This window comes from Tenrec ecaudatus, chromosome X (assembly GCF_050624435.1).
Source record: "Tenrec ecaudatus isolate mTenEca1 chromosome X, mTenEca1.hap1, whole genome shotgun sequence".
NCBI lineage: Eukaryota > Metazoa > Chordata > Mammalia > Afrosoricida > Tenrecidae > Tenrec > Tenrec ecaudatus.
The window spans coordinates 152,113,365-152,133,022 of NC_134548.1; the positions used below are offsets into that span (position 1 = coordinate 152,113,365).

At 41.4% G+C, this 19,658-nt stretch overlaps 1 protein-coding gene across 1 annotated transcript in view; it reads left to right on the forward strand.

Moving 5' to 3' along the window:
• The window catches only part of ADGRG4 (adhesion G protein-coupled receptor G4), a 155,830-nt gene that overhangs the window by 62,641 nt on the left and 73,531 nt on the right, over positions 1 to 19,658 (forward strand). The window contains exons 7-10 of the mRNA XM_075538483.1: positions 948 to 1,000; positions 2,499 to 2,662; positions 4,450 to 4,582; positions 8,271 to 8,389. Coding sequence (XP_075394598.1) covers positions 948 to 1,000; positions 2,499 to 2,662; positions 4,450 to 4,582; positions 8,271 to 8,389 — 469 coding nt within the window. The remainder of the gene's footprint in view (positions 1 to 947; positions 1,001 to 2,498; positions 2,663 to 4,449; positions 4,583 to 8,270; positions 8,390 to 19,658) is intronic.

A 19,658-nucleotide genomic window follows, 5' to 3' on the forward strand; every position in this document is an offset into this window, starting at 1 on the left:
CCCAAAAGAATCAGACCTTTGCTATCTGTAGAGTTCTCATTGGCTGATTTTCAGAAATAGATCACCAGGCCTTTCTTCCTAGTCTGTCTTAATCTGGACACTCTACTGAAGCCTATAAAATATTATGGTAAAACTTTTAACTGCATATTAGATGCACTGGTTGGGAATCAAACCCTTGTCTTCTTCAATTCTACCATTCAACTACCACTGCCATCAGCTTAGAGCTTCAAACAACTTAAACTCACTGCCATTGAGTCAATGATGACTCCTAGTGACCCTGTGGGGCATGGTAGAACTGGCCCTGTGGGCTTCCTGGGTTCTGCATCTTTATAGGAGTAGACAACCTCATCATTCTTCTATGGAGTGTATGATGAGTCAGACCTGCTGACTTTATGGCTAGCAGCCCCACAGGCAACCCGCTATGCCTTTTTGAAGCCCCCTTGTATTGCCTGGTGTGTTATGCCTTGGGCTGTTAACGGAAAGGTCAGCCATTCAAAACCATGGGCGAAAGATGAGACTGTTTATTCCTATAAAGGTTTGTCGTCTCAGAAACCCACAGGAACAATTCTCTTCTGTCCAATAGGGTCGCTATAAGTCAGAATTGACTCAATGGCAATGAGTTGATCATCATTTTAGTTCCTAGATCCAGAAGGCGTAGATTTCACTCCTAATAATATGGCTCTGCTATGTGATATTGGGCAGGTCATTGAACTTCTCTAAGACTCAGATTTCTCAGCTAGAAAATTGAGCTTCAATTTCTGTATTGCCCATCTGACAGGGGTTGTGTGAGGACCAAATGCAATTACATTTTTGAAGGCGATTGAAAATGGCAATAGATTTCATCACTGTAAAGTGCAATTATGATCGGTGTCATTAACAATAAGCCTTATTCTCATGTGTGACATTGGTCTATAGACATCAGTGACTGTTCTTTTCTTTTGCACCAGTGGGAACAGAGAGAAGGGCAAGGAATGGATTCTATTTCCCGTGTACCATACAGGTAAGAGCTAGGATGAATCATAGCCAGTACATTTAGTTCTGATTTTTCTTCCATTTAATTCTGTATGTGCAGCCTATTGGTCAGAGTTTTCAGAAAGAGATCAAAGTACCCGGGAGTTATTTTACAGATGCCGTAATTGGGCTCTTGTCTTCATGCAATAAGTTGAGTTGGTCACAGTTACGGCCGAGCAGCCTACCTGCTGCTTCTTTGGAGGGAAGAGAAAATTAGTATAAAGTGCTTCTAATTTGGGGGTGGGGTAACAAAACATTTGGAATAGTCAAAAAAGTCCACAAAATATGGAGCAAGAAAATTGAAAGACAACATGGAAAGCAATTTCAGTCCTGGTCAGACTCATGGTCCGGTTCTTGTTTGGATCGGCTCGATGCACCTCAAGAGGGACGTGATAGCTCCGAAGGCCCATGGAAAGATCACTGGAATTTGTAGGAAATTGGAGGTCGTTGTCAGCAAGAGAAGAGATTTTGAAAGAGGAGTTAGTCCTCTAGAAAGATGAAAGAAGAGAACAGATAGACTGCAAATGGAATGGACAGGATGATCAGGGACGTACCAAACACGGATCAGAGGGAAGTGGAGCTTTCGGCTAGATTGGAGGTAGACAGATGTTTTGAGCAAACACAAGTACATCTAACTTTCTACTACTGCTAAGAAGCTTAGGAAATGTGTTATTCACTACAAATGTAAATGAGAAAACAATATATCCTTAGAAGTAAGTTTGTGAAACTGAAGTCACTTCTTTACTTGGATATTAGCAGAAAATAAAATGTTTGAGGACCTTGCTATGGAAGTTGAGGTCAAGGACAACCTTTTTTCTTTCATAGAATATTTTTTAGTGGACAGACTAATTACAAATGCAATATTAGGTCTTTGTGACCTTGGGAAACATCACTTCCCTAAGACTCAGGTCCCTCTTTGGTAGAATGGGGGCAAATAATACCATTACCTTGTGTTCTTGTGAGGGTGAAATGAGTCCCAACATGTGGAACAAGTGCTCAAAAATGCTAATTACTATCATTATCATGATTTTTATTCTATTAGATAATAAGGTTTCTGCAGAACACATCTTCATAAACTAAGTGAGCATGTGCCTGTTTGCCTTATTGTCATAATGATGGATAAATTGGAGAGCAGAAAGATAAAAGGTTTTCTCTGAAGTGATATATCCTGAGTACTCTATCTTCTCTATTAATGGTTGCAAACGTCAACAGAAATTGCACGCCTAGTCCATTTCAACATGATGCAAATCTTACTGACCCTTCTTTTGAAAATAGATTTTGAGTAGACTGTTTGGGATATGAGAAAATTTATCAGATTTCTTTGCACCATCTTCCATTATTTCTTACAATTTCCCACTGAACAGTTGTAAAAGGTTTGCTGCTTATGACCTGCCAGTGAAGACGACTGCGCAGAACTTGAGTGCCATAGGCCAAGCCACACTAGGTTGACATCCTCCAATGTCTTTATTTCTTTTTCTCCCGTTTAGCTGTGTTTGTCAGGTCATCATAAAGGCCAACTCTTCGTTAGCATCCAATGAATTGATCCACAAGATTAGAAGTAAAATACATGGCAATATCACCCATGGGAACTTCACACAAGATCAGTTGACTTTACTAGTAAAGTCTGAAGATGTCGCAGTAAAAAAACTAGGTAATTATTGTGAGGGGTGATTATTTGGGAATGATTGCATTCTCTGAATTATTAACCCATAATTCATAACAAGGACATAGCAACTCCCTTCATGTTCCTTTGTATAATCGCACTGCCCACTTGCTCCGACAATTTTCCTCCTTTTAAGCACATAGAAAAACCAGTATCGGAGGGCTTAGCAAGAACACGGGTCAGCTCGGGATGGGAGCCACAGCCAGTTACCAACAGAATGATAGCATCGCCCCTCTTGCATAAGTAGAGACCAGGGGAGCCTCCTGGTTGCACACAATAAATGCCCTATGGATACTTCCTGACGTATTCATTAACTCAGCAAGCCTGTTCACCTCCCAAAATGCCTTGGTCTTGGCCCTAGCTTTCTCTTCTGGGCCTTTTCTTTTCAGATTAGCAAGGCTTTAGTGGTGAAAGAGAGAGGCTATCTGGCCACTCCACCTCTTTCCTGTCCTGGCTAGCTTTATTTCAGATTTCCAGGAGACATGAAGCTGCCCAAGGTCACACACATAAGCATTAGAGTGTAAGGCCCTTGGCCACAAACTAATGAAGTCGTGCAGGGCAGCCGGTCATTATGCAAGGTGAGTTGGAGACAGAAGGCATAGAATTGTTGAAGCTACAGGTAAATCCCTTCATGCAAATGACTCATGAAGGTATCCCGAGAGTGAGAGAAAGGCACCTGTGCTGCTTTCCTCCAGAGAGGAGACTGGGATGGTTGGGCATGGCTGGCTGCACCGCTGCTCAGACCATTTTGCCAATGTCTGGGAACAACTTCTGGCATCAGAGTCAGGCATCCAGTGACAACAGTGGGCAGCAAAAATTACCCTAGCTGCTCTTTGAGAAGGGATAGTAGATCTGTCCCTTTGCACCAACCTCAGAAGAGAGCAACTCTATCTCTTTTGATGATGCCAGATACATTGAGTTTGCTAAAAGTTAACTTACCCCAAGTCCAAGAAGAGAGAAGCCCCCCAGAAAGAGGCGTAGACTTACACTCTCTTGCGTTTGCACATCCAATGAACAGTAGATGTGTAGGAGGGAAGGTGCCTTGCGTGGCACAAATGTTTAAGTGCTTGGCTATTGACAGGGTGGTAGTTTAAACACACCCAGGGGAGCCATGGTGGTATAATAGTTATGCATTGGGCTGTGATCTGCTGTGCGAAACCACCAGCCCCTTCACTAGCTTAAAAAGTTAGTCTCAGAAACTCAGAGGGACAGTTCGACTCTGCCCTATAGGGTTGCTATGAGTCCGCATTGACTTTATGGCAGTTTTTTTGTTGTTGTTTATTTTGAGAGGGGTGCCTTGGAAGAAAGACCTGGCAATCTACTTCCAAAAAAACCCAAAAAACCCCAGCCATTGAAAATCCTGTTAAGTTCTATTATAACACACGTGGAGTTGCCTAGGAAGTCAGACGATGGGCAGGAGGGAACTTCGGATTTTCATTCTAGACCCCTTTGTGTGGCTTTTAATGCATATGAACAATTTTGTAAGAAAAACAAAAACAAAAGTATATCCTGTGAACTGGCGGCTTTAATGAAAAAGATGAAATGTGCTGCTATCCTGGTGGGGCTTATTGAAAGAGACAGCGACAGTTTAATGCTTTTTTATTTTATTTTCCAGTGAAGCCTGGTTTGAATGTCTTGCTTGGGGGGTTGGGGAAAGCTTCCACTTTTATTTGCTGATGTTTATGCGCAGGGCAATAGTGATGGGCTGTAATGGCTGTTCGTGTTGCTTTTTAGTGCCTCTTGCCCTTTCAAATATGCATACATTTTCTCTTCAGAGCCGGGAAAGTGCAGAGCTGATGAAACAGTCTCGAAATTCAAAGGGACCTATAAGTGGCTTTTAACCAACCCTACTGAGGTAGCCCAAGCTAGATGCATAAAAAATGAGGATGGAAGTGCTACCAGAATCTGGTATGTACCAGCCAAGTTCTAATTGCTAATTCAGAAACACAAGGAGCCACTTAATTTGGGGCACAGTTCTATGGCAGATTTGTCTGATGCATGTTCCACCCCCCTCCATCTCTGCGCCACTTTGCCTCCCTCCCTCCCTTTTGCTCTTCTTTCTTTTAAAGGAACATCAGAATTTCCAGAATTTTTTTTTCAATAACAGAAAGCAAAAAGGCACTCATAATGCCAACATCGAAACGCAGCTCCCCCCCCTCGTGTGCTTTATTTAAGGTTTATGTAGTAATCACCTTCTTTATACCAGTAATATGATTTACTTTTCACTCGGTGGTTTATCAAACATTTGTCATGTTTTCTGCATTCATTTCCTTATGATCATTTTGAAAAACTGCCTCAGAAGCTATTTAATTTAACTCATTAAATCACCCTTCTATTACTGACTTTATCATTTCCCTTTTAAAATTGGCAGCCCCCCCTCCCCCTCATTTTTTTCTTGCTCACTGCTGTTAATGGTTTATGTCATTAACTTAAGTGGGCAAGGCCAGAGTAACAGCAGGTTTTGACAGAGGCTTAAAAGTGCTCTTTTGGAAGGAGAAATCATGAACAACACCTTACCTTGTTCTCCAGATATTTAATCAGTCAGCAAGGCATGCAACTGTAAAATCAGTTATTGTAGGAAAATGTATATAAATACGCATCTGCCATTTCAACTGCTCTCACACGCACAATTCAGCGGCACTAATCATGCTTATCATGTTGTGCAACTATTACTACTATGTTTCCAAAATACCCTGGGCAGAAACTCAGCCCCCCCCTCCAGGCAGTGACTCCCCCATTTTCCCTCCTTCCCGTCCCCATAACCACTCACAAACCTTGGTCCCCGGGCATCAGCCTAGTCTAGGCACTTCATATAAGTGGTACCGCGCAGCGTTTGTCCTTTTGTGTCCGGGCATGCAGCCTTTACTGTCATAGTCAGAGCTCCCTGCCAAATGTGACTTTTCAACCTCCCGGCCATGAAATCCCTTGCCAGCCACTAGCGCAGTCACCTGCCTTCTACTGGTCCATTATCTTCCAAATAGACGACACAGAGCATCTGGAGTCAGTGTCCTAAAGTATGACTGCTATCTTATCACTGTCCTGCATCAGTTCCACAACGGACTCAAGATTTAAGTCCAAACTTCTACATAGGGCACCCAAGACCCACAGGACTAGTTTCCTGACAACTCGCTCTGTCACTCCGCAGTTCTCCTTCCTTACCACACGCTCCCCCTAAGAAGGGTCATTTGACATTTGGGATTCAGTGAACACTTCTTTGTGTCTCAGAGAGCAAGAGCCAATCAAAACTGGCTTTTGAGGGGACCTGCCGGGCCAAAGAAATTCAAGGTAGAGAGGTCAGCTCAAGGTTATGGTGACTGTTTTTAAGGATTCCCAAGGGTAAAGTAGAGGGGCAGCTGAAAAGAGAAGAAGCCCTTCAACAAAACAGAATGACACAGTGGCTGCAACAGAAGAACACGAGGAAAGGGGGCGCCGCCCCAGGCAGTGTTTCACTTAGCTGCACCTAGTAGGTTACTCATTGGGCTGCTACCACAAGGTCAGCAGTTCAAAACCACCAGCTGTTCCTCTGGAGAAATATGAGGCTTGCTATTCCCATAAAGAGTTACTCTTGGAAACCCACTGGAGCAGTTCTACCCTGCCCTAAGGAGTCGCTATGAGTCAGAATCGACTTGATGGGCATGAGTGAGTGCAAACAACAAAGGATAGTCTGGAAAGAGTTTCTCATAGGACACAGGACAGTCATGGGGATTTATTACTAAGAAGTCTTTAACAAATTTATTAAAAGATCCTTTTATTGGGGGCTCTTGCAGTTCCTATACAATCCATACATCAGTTCTATCAAGTATATGTGTACGTATGTTGCCATCGTTATTTTCTAAACATTTACTTTCTATTGGGTCCTTGGTATCAGCTCCTCTTTTTTCCCTCCCTCCTACCCCACCCTCATGACCCCTTGATAAATTATAAATTATTGTTTTCATTTTATACATCGACCCCTGTCTCCCTTCCCCACGGTTTCTGTTGTTCAGCCTCCTGGGGTGTGTGTGTGTGTGGTTATGTGTAGATCATTGCGATTGGTTCCCCCTTCCTCCCCTCCTTTCCCTACCTTTTCCCTATCCTCCTGGTCTCACTACTCCCAGTCCTGTTCCTGGATTCCGTGTGTCCTGAGCGCCTATTGCTTGTCCGTACCTTTGTCCATGCTCCAGCAGTGAAAGGCAGGACTGGGGTTATGATAGTGGGTGGTGGTGGTGAGGAAGCCTCAAAGAAACAAAGGGATATTGTTTGTTTCATTGATGCTACACTGAGCCCTGGTTTATTCATAGGAAGAAGCCTTAAGAACATTGAAAACAGCTCTAGTGAGAAAAAGGCCAGGATCCTGTGCCAAGAAATTTTCCCCCCATCATGACAATGCACCTGCATATTCTTTGAGGGTGACAAAGGAGCATTTCATTGGGGAACATTACCCCATCCACCTTTCAGCTATGATTTTGTTTCTTCAGATTTCTTTTTGTTCCACAAACTCAGAAAACATTGAAAAGGAACATGATTTGAGTCTCTAGAGCAGCAGCTCTCAACCTGTGGGTCGTGACCCCTTTGGGGGTCCAACGACCCTTTGACAGGGGTTGTCTGATTCATAACAATAGTAAAATTGCAGTAATGAAGTACCAACAGAAATAATTTTACGGTTGGGGGTCACCACAACGTGAGGAACTGTATTAAAGGGTCACGGCAATAGGAAGGTGGAGAACCACTGCTCTAGAGTATGCCAAACTTGCTGTGTGTGTGAGATAATAAATGGAAGATTTCTTTGGAGGAAGGGCTATTGTTACTGTTAGATGCCATTGAGTCCCCACCATTATTGTTAGGATTAAACAACATAATTGTTTTTATGTTATGGGGACACTATGAATTGATATCAATTTGATGGCAGTGAGTTTTTGAAGGGTTAGAGAAATGGAAAAATGCGGTTCCATAAAGATATCTATTTGTAGTAATACTTTTTGACATGCCCTTATCGTTTGCCTATAATTATATTTAGAGTCTCACACCATGTAATTATAAGCTCCTGTAGGGAAACAAAAAAACCTGCCCTGTTTGACTGTGCTTCCAATGTCATTCTATAACCTAGTGGGTGCTCAATCAGTGTTTTCACGGATTTAAAAGGAACTGGGCTGGATTGACTGGTGTAGAGGGCTGGGTTACTAATGAAGGCTGATCACTACCGAGGGAGATTTACTAATTGCCTTGAATAACTTAATATGGTAGAGACTGCAACCCAAAGCAATTTCCCCCTTAAAATAGAGGTCTGACGAGAAAGTGAGAGTCATAGTTCAGGTCCAGGTCTTGACTCTTGACCAGCTAGACATTTCTATGCCTCACTCTAGGCTCCCTTGCCTGCTTTTCGGCCCTTCCCCAACCACGCCTGCAGTGATAACCCTAGATTAATTTGTTGTCCCAGAGCCAAGATTTTCTCACTTTATAAAAAACCGACTAGCTCAAGCCTCTTCTAGCACAGCTAGGAGATGGGGGTTGGGGAAGGGAAGGCATGCTGAAGATATACTATCCTGTCATAATTTGCATTATCCTTCCATGGTATAATTGAATAATACCCTTTGTTCCTCTCTCCTCTCTTTTTCAGTTCAATCAGCATCAGCACTGGCAAATCTCAGTGGGAAAAACCAAAGTTTAAACAGTGCAAATTGCTTCAAGGACTTCCCGATAAGATTGTGGATCTTGCCAATATTACCATAAATGATGGTGAGACTATTATGTACACATTAGCAATGTCGTATTTGTCTATTTCACCTGAGACCAGAGAGAGTCCAGGTGACTTCCCGTTGGCAAGTCTACATTGCAAGAATCAGAAAGCACACAGTTAATGTTGATGACAGTGAAGGTGGGGCATGAGAAGAGTTATTTCTTGTTTTTGTTTCACTTTTATAGTACATTGTGATTATACAATTTTTAGTCGATGACCCTTCATTCTATTTTAATTTAATTTTTTAATCAATAATACTTCATAAAAAGTCAGGGCACTATTGGCAGTGAAATGGTTCCTTCCAGCAGCTGATCCCAGTCATAGTAATGCTATAATCGCGCTGTGGGGTAAACACTGGGCTGTTACCCGCAGGGTCAGTCGTTCCAAATGACCAGCCACTCTTGGGGAAAAAGATCAGGCTACGTGCTCCCATAAGGATTTGAAGAAACCCTACCTAGGGCCGCTATGAGTCAGAGTTGATGGAGTGGCAATGGTTTCGAGAAATACACAGATATATTACTCCTCTCTTATGGGACACAAAATACAGTATGATATATAAGGTGTTTTCCATCCTGCTTTTCTCCCCCCTCTCAACAATGTAGCCCAGAGGTTAATATGTCCAGACATAAAGAACTTCCTCATTCTTTTTTCTCCTTTATTGTATGGCTGTGCACGTGTATTTAGTTACTTTAACCCGTTTCCTATGGGTGGAAGTTTAGGTTGTTATTTTTTTTGTTTTAAAAATACTGCTGTGATGGCTATCATACTTTCGTCATTTTATCCATGTGGGAGATATCCAAAGCATAAAATCCTAGAAGCAGTGTTACTGGAACAATCAAACTTCTGATGGTGTCCAAATGTAATGGTTGTAACAATTTATATTACCACTGGCAAGGTCTGAAAATACCTGTTTCCGAGCATCTTCATCAACACAGCATATGATCAGATTTGGGGCTCTTTGGTACTTTAGTAAGCAAGACTCCAAATGTAGTTTATAAAATATCGTTATGGGGATACTGACATACCATCCAACTCACGCATTTAAAGTGGCCAACCCCCCCCCCCCCAGTGGTTTTCAGTCTATGTATTAGTTGTGCCACCATCACCACTATCTAATTCCACTCTTCCTTCTTTCCTAACCCTTGTGAACATTGTCCTTGGGCAATTGCTGTCCTTTTAATCTCAAATGAATGATGATTCTAAGAAGTCTGTGGGGGCAAACTGAGCCATGGGGTGAGTTCTTCATTTCTGAACCTAAAGGCTGACAATGGACAATAGTTTCAGGAGTTCCACTACGTTCTCTCTGACCAAAATAACCCCGGTCTCTTTTAAAATATTGAGCTTAAAAAAAATATTGAGTTTTGTTCCTCATTCTTTCCCCACTCTACCCAGGACCTTCTACTGTGACTTCTTTCGGAACGGTTGGTAGTGCTAGCTGGTTACCTTGAAGTTGCTTGCCATCTCCCCTGGTACAGGTCTCTCTGTCTGTCTTCGGGATGGAGGAGGTTCTCAAACTTCTGGATGGAGGACGTTCTTAGGAATTCCAGGTCCAAGTGACATACTCTGTTCCAAGCTATTGTTTCTTGATGATATTCAGGTTCCCTCTCTCTACTCAATTATCTCTCTTTTTCTCTCTCCTAAGATAAAAGGTGTGAGTGACACAAGGGTGGTGACTTGAGGAAGGCTCCGGACTTGAGGGCATCGCACCCTACTTCTGTATAATTAACATAAAATATAATCAGATTGTATACTGACATAACCTCATGAAATACATCTCACCACAGCTTGTCTGTCAGTTTGTCATATTGTGGTGGCTTGTGTATTTTCGTGACGCTGGAAGCTCTGACATGCATATTTTCGAAAACCACTAGAGTCACCAAAGTGAACGGGTTGCAGCAGAGCTGCCAGATTAAGAACAGGCTACAGAAAAAGAATAGGCTGTCCTACTTCAGGAATGCACCACTGAAAACCTTATGGATAGGAAGGAAGAAGTCTAAGCTGTACAGAAGGCATTAGCTGAAAACAAGGCTCTGATTGGAATGTTCAACAAGCTGATGAAGCCTTAGGAGCACCCACATAGCTACTTGGTCAACTGACTAGAAGAGATCATTATTTGTGCTCATCCCAAAAGGATGCTTAAATTATAGAACAGTATTATTAATATCACCACAAGTAAAATGTTGCTGAAGATCATCCAACAATGGTTGCAGCAGTATATTGATAGGGAGCTGCCAGAGGTTCATGCTGAATTCAGAAGAGGATGGAAACAAGGGATGATATTGCTGATGTCAGATGGGTCTTGGTGGAAAGCAGAGGATACCAGAAAGATGTGTACTTGTGTTTTATTGACTATGCAAAGGCATTTGACTGTGTGGACCACAACAACCTGTGAGAAGATTGGGGATTCCAGAACACTTCATTGTGCTCATGCAGAACCTGTACATTGATCAAGAGGCCGTTAGTTGTGCAAAGAGAACAAGGGAATACTGCTTGGTTAAAAGTCAGGAAAGGCGTTCATCAGGATTGTATCTTCTTGCCATACTTAATCTGTACGCTGAGCAAATAGAGAAACTATATGATATGAAGCAGAATGTGGTATCAAGATTGGAGGAAGACTTATTAATAACCTGTGACATGCAGATGACACAACTTTGCTTGCTAAAAATGAGAACTTGAAGCACTTGCTGATGAAGCTCAAGGAGTGCAGCCTTCAGTGCGGATTACAACTCAGTGTAAAGAAGACCCAAATCCTCACAATTGGACCAAAAGGCAACATCATGATAAGTGGAGAAAAGATTGAAGTTGTCCAGGATTTCATCTTGTGTGGCTCCACAATGAATATTCATGGAATCATCAGTCAAAAGATCAAATGACCCACTGAATTGGATAAGTCCACTTCACAAGATCTGTTGAGAGTGTTGAAAAGCAAAATGTTACTTTGAGGAATAAGGTGCTCCTGACCCAAGCCATGGCATTTTCAGTGGCCGCAGATGCATGGGAAACTTGGACATTGAATAAGGAATTGATGCACTTGCATTATCGTGCTGGTGAAGAATACTGAAAATACCATGGACTGCCAAAAGCACAAACAAATATATCTTGGAAGAAGTACAGTCAGAATGCTCCTTAGAAGCGAGGATGGTGGGACTTCATCTCACATCCTGTGGACATATTGTCAGGAGAGATCACTTCCTGGAAAAGGACATCATGGTTGGTAAAGTGGAGGGGCAGTGGAAAAGAGGAAGGCCCTTGATAAAATGGATTGACACAGTGGCTGCAAAAATGGACTCAAACATAAGAATAATTGTGAGGATGGTGCAGGACTGGGCCGTGTTTCCTTCTGGTGTCCTTTGGGTCTCTGAGACAGACCCAACTTGACAGCAGCTAACAACAAGGAGCCCTGGTGGTGCTGTCGGGTAAGCATACATAAGGGCCTCAACCTTATAGGAAGCAACTTTGAGCTGATGGTGATTCTCTGCCTTTTTGCTTGAGAAGGTCAAATGCGACACCACAACAATTTTTAAAATCATTTTATTGACACAACACATATATCATGCTCTTCAGTAGGTAGGTCACATCATAAAGGGCTGCACAATTATTACCACAATCAGTTCCAGAATAGTTTCTTCTTTCATGCATCCACTGCTACCGGTTCCCTATTTCCCACCAACCTCCTCCCCTATACTCCCAATAAACCATTAATCCAGTTACTCTCTTTATAGAGTAATTTCTGAATTTCATATACTAGAACGCATACCAACAAATCAGGAACAAACACAAACAAAACAACAACAAGCCAGAGAAAAACCTCAATCTAAAAAAAGCAGGGACTATAAAAAATCAGAACATATATAGAATGCGTCAAAAGGGAAAGAAAATGATAAGATGTTAGATTTTAACCTCACTGGATCCGCAAAACTCCATTTTCCAGTGCACTCTGCATGCTAGCAAGGTTATTGCCATCCCTGATCCATGGCCAGAGGTTAATATATACCGTTTTCAACTGGACCGCAAGTGAGATGAAGTGAAACAGTATTACTTAATTACTTCTACCGTCATCAAATTTACAAATTATTTCTGATAGGAATGTTTTCCACATCCCTTGACTGTGGACAGAAGGGATTCATCGGAGGCTTAATCCAGGCAGGAACCCTGCAAATGAATGCTGGGCTTCCACTGTCATCCATAGGCTTCTGCAAACTAGGTGTTCACAGTTTAAGCTCTGATATAATTTCCTCCTTCAGATTTGGATTTTATTATGTATAATCCTTGAATCACGTCTGCTGCTTCCATGCGGACTTAGTTGATGCCTCACTTCAGACCTCAGACACTATTCCTTTTGGTAGCCAAGCACCATCTACTTTCTCTACCACACTTTGCTGAGTCCCCATATCTATAATGATCCCCTCTTTAGGTGTGCATCAAACAACCGCCACAACAATTTTACAACTCTACTATTCACAAGATTGGTGATCCAGTACCACCAGCTATTTGCTTCTGTCTAGATTTGTAGTCTCAAAAATCCTATATACGATCAGTGTAAGTTGGAATTAACTCATTAGCAATTTTTTAAATATAGGAAACTAATATAACTTTGTTTCACATGCTTTGGGCATGTTATCAGAAGGGATAGTCCCTGGGAAAAGACCATCATGCATGGTAAAGTGTCAGCATTAAAAAGAAAGATGCTCAACAAGATAGGTTGTCTCATTGGCTGCAACAGTGAGCCCAATCAAAGCAATGCTTGTGACGATGGTGCGAGTTTGGGCAGTTTTTCATTCTGTTGTCCAAAGGGTTGCTATAAGTTGGAACTGACTTGGCAGCACGGAACAACAATACAACAACAACAACAATCTTGCCTCGTTAGCACATAGCATTTACAACACACAGTGGGGGTTATTGACCTTAGGTCACAAAATGGAAGACAACCACACAATATTTGGGGTTGATTACTGCGGTGCTGTGAATTACTTAGCATGAGTCTAATCAGAATTTTTTTTTTTTTTTTTGCAATTCCCATCAAACATCTTTGTTTTCTATTGGGTTTGGGTAAGAGCAAGTTGGGGAAGATGCTGATAGTATTATATGATTTGGTTGTGAGTGATTGTTAACAGAGTTAACTGTGACTATAAAGACTTGGAACGCCTTAAGAATTGCTGTCCTGCTAGGTAAAGCATGAGCTATCACGTGGTCAGTTGACCTCCCTCTTGACGCAACCTGAATTTGTTCTAGGTGCAAGTATTTCTTGCTTGTTCTATGACAAAAAATTTCTTCCCTGGACTGCTAAATACTGATGGTGGTCTTTCTTTCTTACACATGATTTGTATTTTTATCATTGTATTATAGTTATTTTGCCCTTACCACTTTATTTTACTTCTGTTGGGTTCTCCAGCTTATGGAGCACAGGAGTAGATGCATAGAGATAATAATGGATGGAAGGGTTTATAGGGGAGGTAGGGGCGGGGCTGGGAGATCGAGGAGGTGAGCGGTTTGGGGGGGAAATAAATGTGTGGGAGGAGGGAGGGAGCATTCATTTTAAAAAGCGATTTAACCATGAAAAAATGTTTAAAAAGTATTGGAGTAATGTTTGTACAATTCTTCTTGATGTGATTTTACTATTGAGTTGTATGATATGTGGATTATATGCCAATGAAATTGTGAACAAGAAGAATAAGCTATCTCAGGAGCAGAAGCAGGGAATCTCACTAGCACAGATGAATAAGGACAAGGAGTTGATCCAAGATCCTCTCATTTTGAACCTTCTTGATTCAGGTTCACAAAGCTGTGTGACACCAGAGAAGGAGTCAGCGGAGTGGCAGAGAAGTAGCTACACCAGTCCTGGGAGCCACAGTACAAGACAGAGTGGTGTGCTTCCTGGCCATGGAGGGAGTAAAACTGAGCGTCTTTGAGCTGGAAACTTGCTTGCGGAGTGAGGGCCTCCAGGCACTTAATTGGGAGCTAGGTTTGCTGACAGAGTCAGAACTGGGTGTCTTTGGGCCGAAGCTTATGATGGAGTAGAGTTCCTTTGGGACATTTATTAGAAGGACTAAAACAGCCCTCCAAGCAAGATAGCGGAGAGGTCAAGGGACTGAGGGCCAGGGAGCGACCTGCCTTTGGTAACAGCAGACCTGTGTCTTGAGTAGTTCAGATCCTGAGTTAAAACTTTCCACCTTAGTAAAACCATGTTTGTGAGTATGGTGTTTGAGTTCTGTGTGATCATTTCACGGAACTATGAACCCTAGCTGGATAGTGCAAAGTACTGTGGGAGAGGTTGGTTGGTGTCAGAATTGGGATGGGAAGTTGTAAGTTGAAGGAATTTCTGACTTTGGCCTTATAGGAAGCAACCTTGAGCTGCAGCTGCTGCTGAGTCTTTTCTTCCTCACTTGAGAGGGTCCGATGCCACCCTCATGACAATTTTACAATGACCTAGTTAAGTTGACATCCAACCTGAACCATCAGAGATTCCATACATTGTTTATTTGCATGATCTCACCCAATTATTGCATGGGATTCATAAAGACCATGGCTAGAGGACTAATATTAAGTAATATCTATGTAACAACACTAGCATGCATATACCTATGCCTACAGTTAAATCTGTTGCACTCTTTGGAGTGTTGAGAAGCAAGGATGTTACTTTGACGACTACTGTGCACCTGACCCAGGCCATGGGATTTTCAATCACCTCATATGTATGTAAAAGTTGGACATTGAATAAAGAAGATCAAAAAAGAATGGATGCATTTGATTTACGGTGCTGGTGAAGAATATTGAAAGTTCCAGGGACTGCCTGCCAGAAGAACAAACAAATCTGTCTTGGAAGAAGTACACCCAGCATGCTCCTTAGAAGCAAGGGTGGCAAAACTTAATCTCGTGTACTTTGAATGTGTTATCTGGAGAGACCAGTCCCTGGGAAAGGACATGATGCTTGATAGAGGAGAAGGGCAGTGAAAAAGGAAGACCCTCATCAAGATGTATTGACAATGGCTGCAACAAGGGGCTCAGACATAGCAATGGTGAGGTTGGCACGGGAAAGGTCAGTGTTTTGTTCTGTTGCACATAGGGTTGCTATGAGGTTGAACTGACGTGAAGGCATTTAACAGCAACAGTTATTCCTGTACATGCATATATATTTACTTATATATAACCAAATGTTTGTTTTTAGCTTATTAATGTTGTTATAAAACTGTATGTGCTAGTAGCAATCAAATAAGTTGCTTTCAGTGTGTATTATCTGTTTTTGACTTTTACAATATATAATTACATATTTTTTGTGATTAATCACAATGCTTTAATTATGTTCAATTTGTAACAATGAAAATACATCCTGCATGTCAGATATATACATGATGATTGCTAACAGTAGCAAAATTACAGTTATGAAGTTGCAATGAAAATGATTTTATGGTTGCGGGTCATCACAACATGAGGAACTGTATGTATTGAAGGGTTGCAGCATTAGGAAGGTTAAGAACCACTAATGTAGCTGTATTGGGCCTGGCTCCAAAGACCTCTTTGTTGGTTCACTGCTTCATGCTGATATGTTGCCTTCAAGTCTTGGCGCACCATGTTGAAGTCTGGTCCCTCTCTTCCTTTTCTGTGGAGACACAAACATTACTCTCTCCATGGGTGGCTTAGTACACTGTTTCCCCCCTACCCATGTCCTCTTTTTTTTAATTAACCCTCCTTTTTCATTGACTACCATATGCATCCCCGTATTTGGTTCAACTCCTCACAGAGTTCATGGACCTTGCCCTGGGAATTTATGCATTTAGTAATTTTTCCTCTCTGACCCTTGTGCTTTTTAAGTTTACCTTTGTGGACTCATGTTGTACTTGTCCTTTTGTGCTTGGCTTAATTCACTTAGCATTAGACTTCTTTTTCATCTCCAAACTCTAAGAACATTTGAAGGAAACATTTGAATTCCTTAAGGATGCCAACATTGCTATTTTTATGTGGAGTAACTAAAAAAGCACAGAAATCTTTGGGGACGGGTTGGAGAGATGGAAACACCATCTCCAGAAGTGTATAGACTCAGATAGAGAATATGTTGGGGAACAATAGTTTCACATTATAGCATTTTTTTGTTTAATAAAGTTTTGTAACAATGATTATGAGGATGTCACAAGACCACACAGTGCTTTGTTCTGCTGAACATAGGATTGGCATGAGGTAGAATTGAATTAACAACAAGATGAATTTGTAATAATACTTTTTACTGGTCTCCTGTGTTTGTGTGTGTGTATAATTGCTATATCTTCCTGATGGGTTGACTATTTTATCATTAAATGCCCTTCTTTGTCGCTCAGGAAAATTACTGTCTTAAAGCCTATTTTGCCTGTAGCTCTACGATGATTGCTGTGCTTTTACTTTTAAAACATTTCTATCTTTGAATCCCACATGTTTTCTGTAGAAAGCATATCACTCATTCACTCAGTGCCATCAAGTCAATTCTGACTCAAAGCAACCCTATAGGACAAGGTACAACTGCTCCTGTGGATTTCTGAGACTGTAACTCTTTATGGGAGTAGAAGGCTTCATCTTTCTTCCATAGAAACCACATAGTTGCACCTTTTTTTTTACCCAGTCTGAAAATCTTTATCTTTTGGTTGATTGTTTTTCATCATATATAAGAATTTTTCAGCCATTATTCCTTGAATATTTTTTCTGTTCCTTTCTCTCTACTCTTTATACATTTATTGATGCATTTAATGTATCACACTTCTATGGATGGAAGCAGATCCTTCAGTGGTTGAAGTCTCACTTTCTAAGTTAGACCCAAGTTAGGCTCCCAGAGAATGCACCCAAAGTATAGTCAGTCATTGGAGGTTTACGTGTTGATAGTCTACTAGATGTTTCAATGGAGCTTCAAAACTAAGACAGACTAGAAAGACAGTCCTGAAAATCTTACTTCTGAAAATCAGTTAATGAGAACAATGGTCTAATTTGCTGTGAATCAAGGGTAAAAGGCAACTCAGTGGAAACTAACAACAACATCTCTGAGGTCTGATTCACTTGTTTTCATTCCTTGTTTTCTCTCTATACTTTTGAACCCTAAAATTCTGGGTGTTCATATTTTAAATATAATTTCTATGTCTTTATTGACATTCTCTATATGACGAGACACTATTTTCATCTCCTTCCTCCCCCCCCAACTCATTGTCATCCAGTTGATTCCTACTCATAGTCACCCTATAAGGCAGGGTAAAACTGAACCTGTGGATTTCCGAGACTGTAACTGTGTGTGGGAGTAGAAATCCCAGTCTTTCTCCTGCGGATCTGCTGGTGATTTTGAATTGCCAGCCTTGCAGATCGCAGCCTAATGCATAAGCACTATGCCACCAGAGCTCCAAATCATCTTTTAATTCTTTTACGTATGATTTCTTTTAGTTCTCTGAATATATTGATAATACCTATGTTGGTCTTTTGAGACCAATGCTAATATGTAGGTCTCCTCAAAAATCATTCCATTGGCTGTCATTCTTTGTTTTTGAATGAGCCTGGGTCATCTTCCAGTTTCCTGGCACATCTCATAATTTGGGGGGGATATGTATGTAGCACAATAGTAAATCTTGACTGTGCATCTCTATGTGGGAGTTGTTGTTGTTATGGTTTATTTGGTTATTTGCTTAGTAACTTGACTCTACTAGTGTACTCAGTTTATTCTCCCTGTAGTGTATCTCCTCTAATGTTGTTCCTTAGAAGATGTGGCCTTGGACATGCACACATTTGCCCTCACCACCAAGAATAACTGTTGTTTTAGCTGAATTCCTTTTAACATCACTTTCTCTGATCTCCCTGTTATTCTCTGGCTGCACTCTCTCTTTTGGTATCACACTCAGCTGGTAGCCTCTTAAATGCAGCCAATGATTGATTTTGAAAAATTACTCCACACTATGATCTAATTAAAGTTCATCCCCCTTGACTTTGAGGCTCTTTCCTTTCCTCCTCGGAGCAGAACCTTTATCCTATAGGGAAAATGCTGGGGGTAGGGTGGAAGACATGCCCTTCACCAGATGCTCTAGTGTAGTGGGTTATGCATTGATCTGTAATAGCAAGATCACCGGTCAGAACCTACCAGGCACTTTGCAGGAGAAAGATGAGGGTATCTGCTCTCAAGAATATTCACAATCTCGGAAGCCTTATATGGGACTGTTCTGAGGTGGAACTGATGTGGTCACAGTGAGTCTGGGGATTGTTGTTTGGGGAGGAATACCTGTTGCTGCCACCCAGCCACTGCCACTGCCCAAGATATCTTAAATATAGAAAGATGGCATTTAGAATAGCTCTCCCATCACAGGGGACTGGGGGAGATAAAGCACTGCTGCTTGGATGCAGAGCCCTTTGGAAGAGTTCTTCCACAAGACAGAGTTGTGGGGAGCGGATGCAGTGTGTAACTGAAATGTCATGGCTTCCCACAGTATTTACCAAATTTCTATCAGTTTTGTTGAGTGAATATTTCTCAATGTACTGTAAACCTTTCTGTCACTTTTAAGATATTTTGAAGGGTTGTCATTCCTCGTTTTGACAAACTTAATAGATGACATCTCTCCAGAGGGAGAAGTTTCCCTAGTCTTCTCACATCCTATTCTGAAAGTCTTGTCTCTCCTTATCACTGCTTTTTTTAAGAGGTGTCCCATGGAGTTCTTGTAATTACGCATAAAGATTTTCTTCATAGAATTTCATATCATTTAAACTTTGTCAGTTGTGACTATACTGTATAAATGAGTCCCTCCTGTAACAAATTGTGGGAAACTGAGGCACAGCTATTCCTTTATGTTGCAGGAGGACCAGGGATTTGGTTTTAAGGCAATGGATTTCTCAGACTGGTTTTTCTTGCAGAAGATAAAAGTTTGTGTTTCTGGACAAAGAAGAGTTAGGAAAACAAGTACAGCTCTGATAGTTCCTAGAACTCAAAGGATGACTCAGGCCATCTGAAGTGTTGCTTCTTGAAGTGAGTGGGCAGCCAAATAGAGAGGTCCTTGTTTCATGCTGACCTCCCTCCTTCTGGGTGAGAAATTTTCTTTAGACACGTTAATAGCATTTTATCTTGTGGAAGAGAAAGTTAAAAAACAGCTATAACAACATTTTTAGAAAATTCATCCATTGACATTGAGTCAATTTTGACACATAGAGATCTTAGAAGACAGAGTAGAATGGCTCCATATGGTTTCCAGGGCTGTAAATCTTCTACAGAAGCAGGCGAACATACCTGTGTCCCATGGAGTAGCTGGTGGGTTTGAATTTACTGATCTGTTGGTTAGCAGA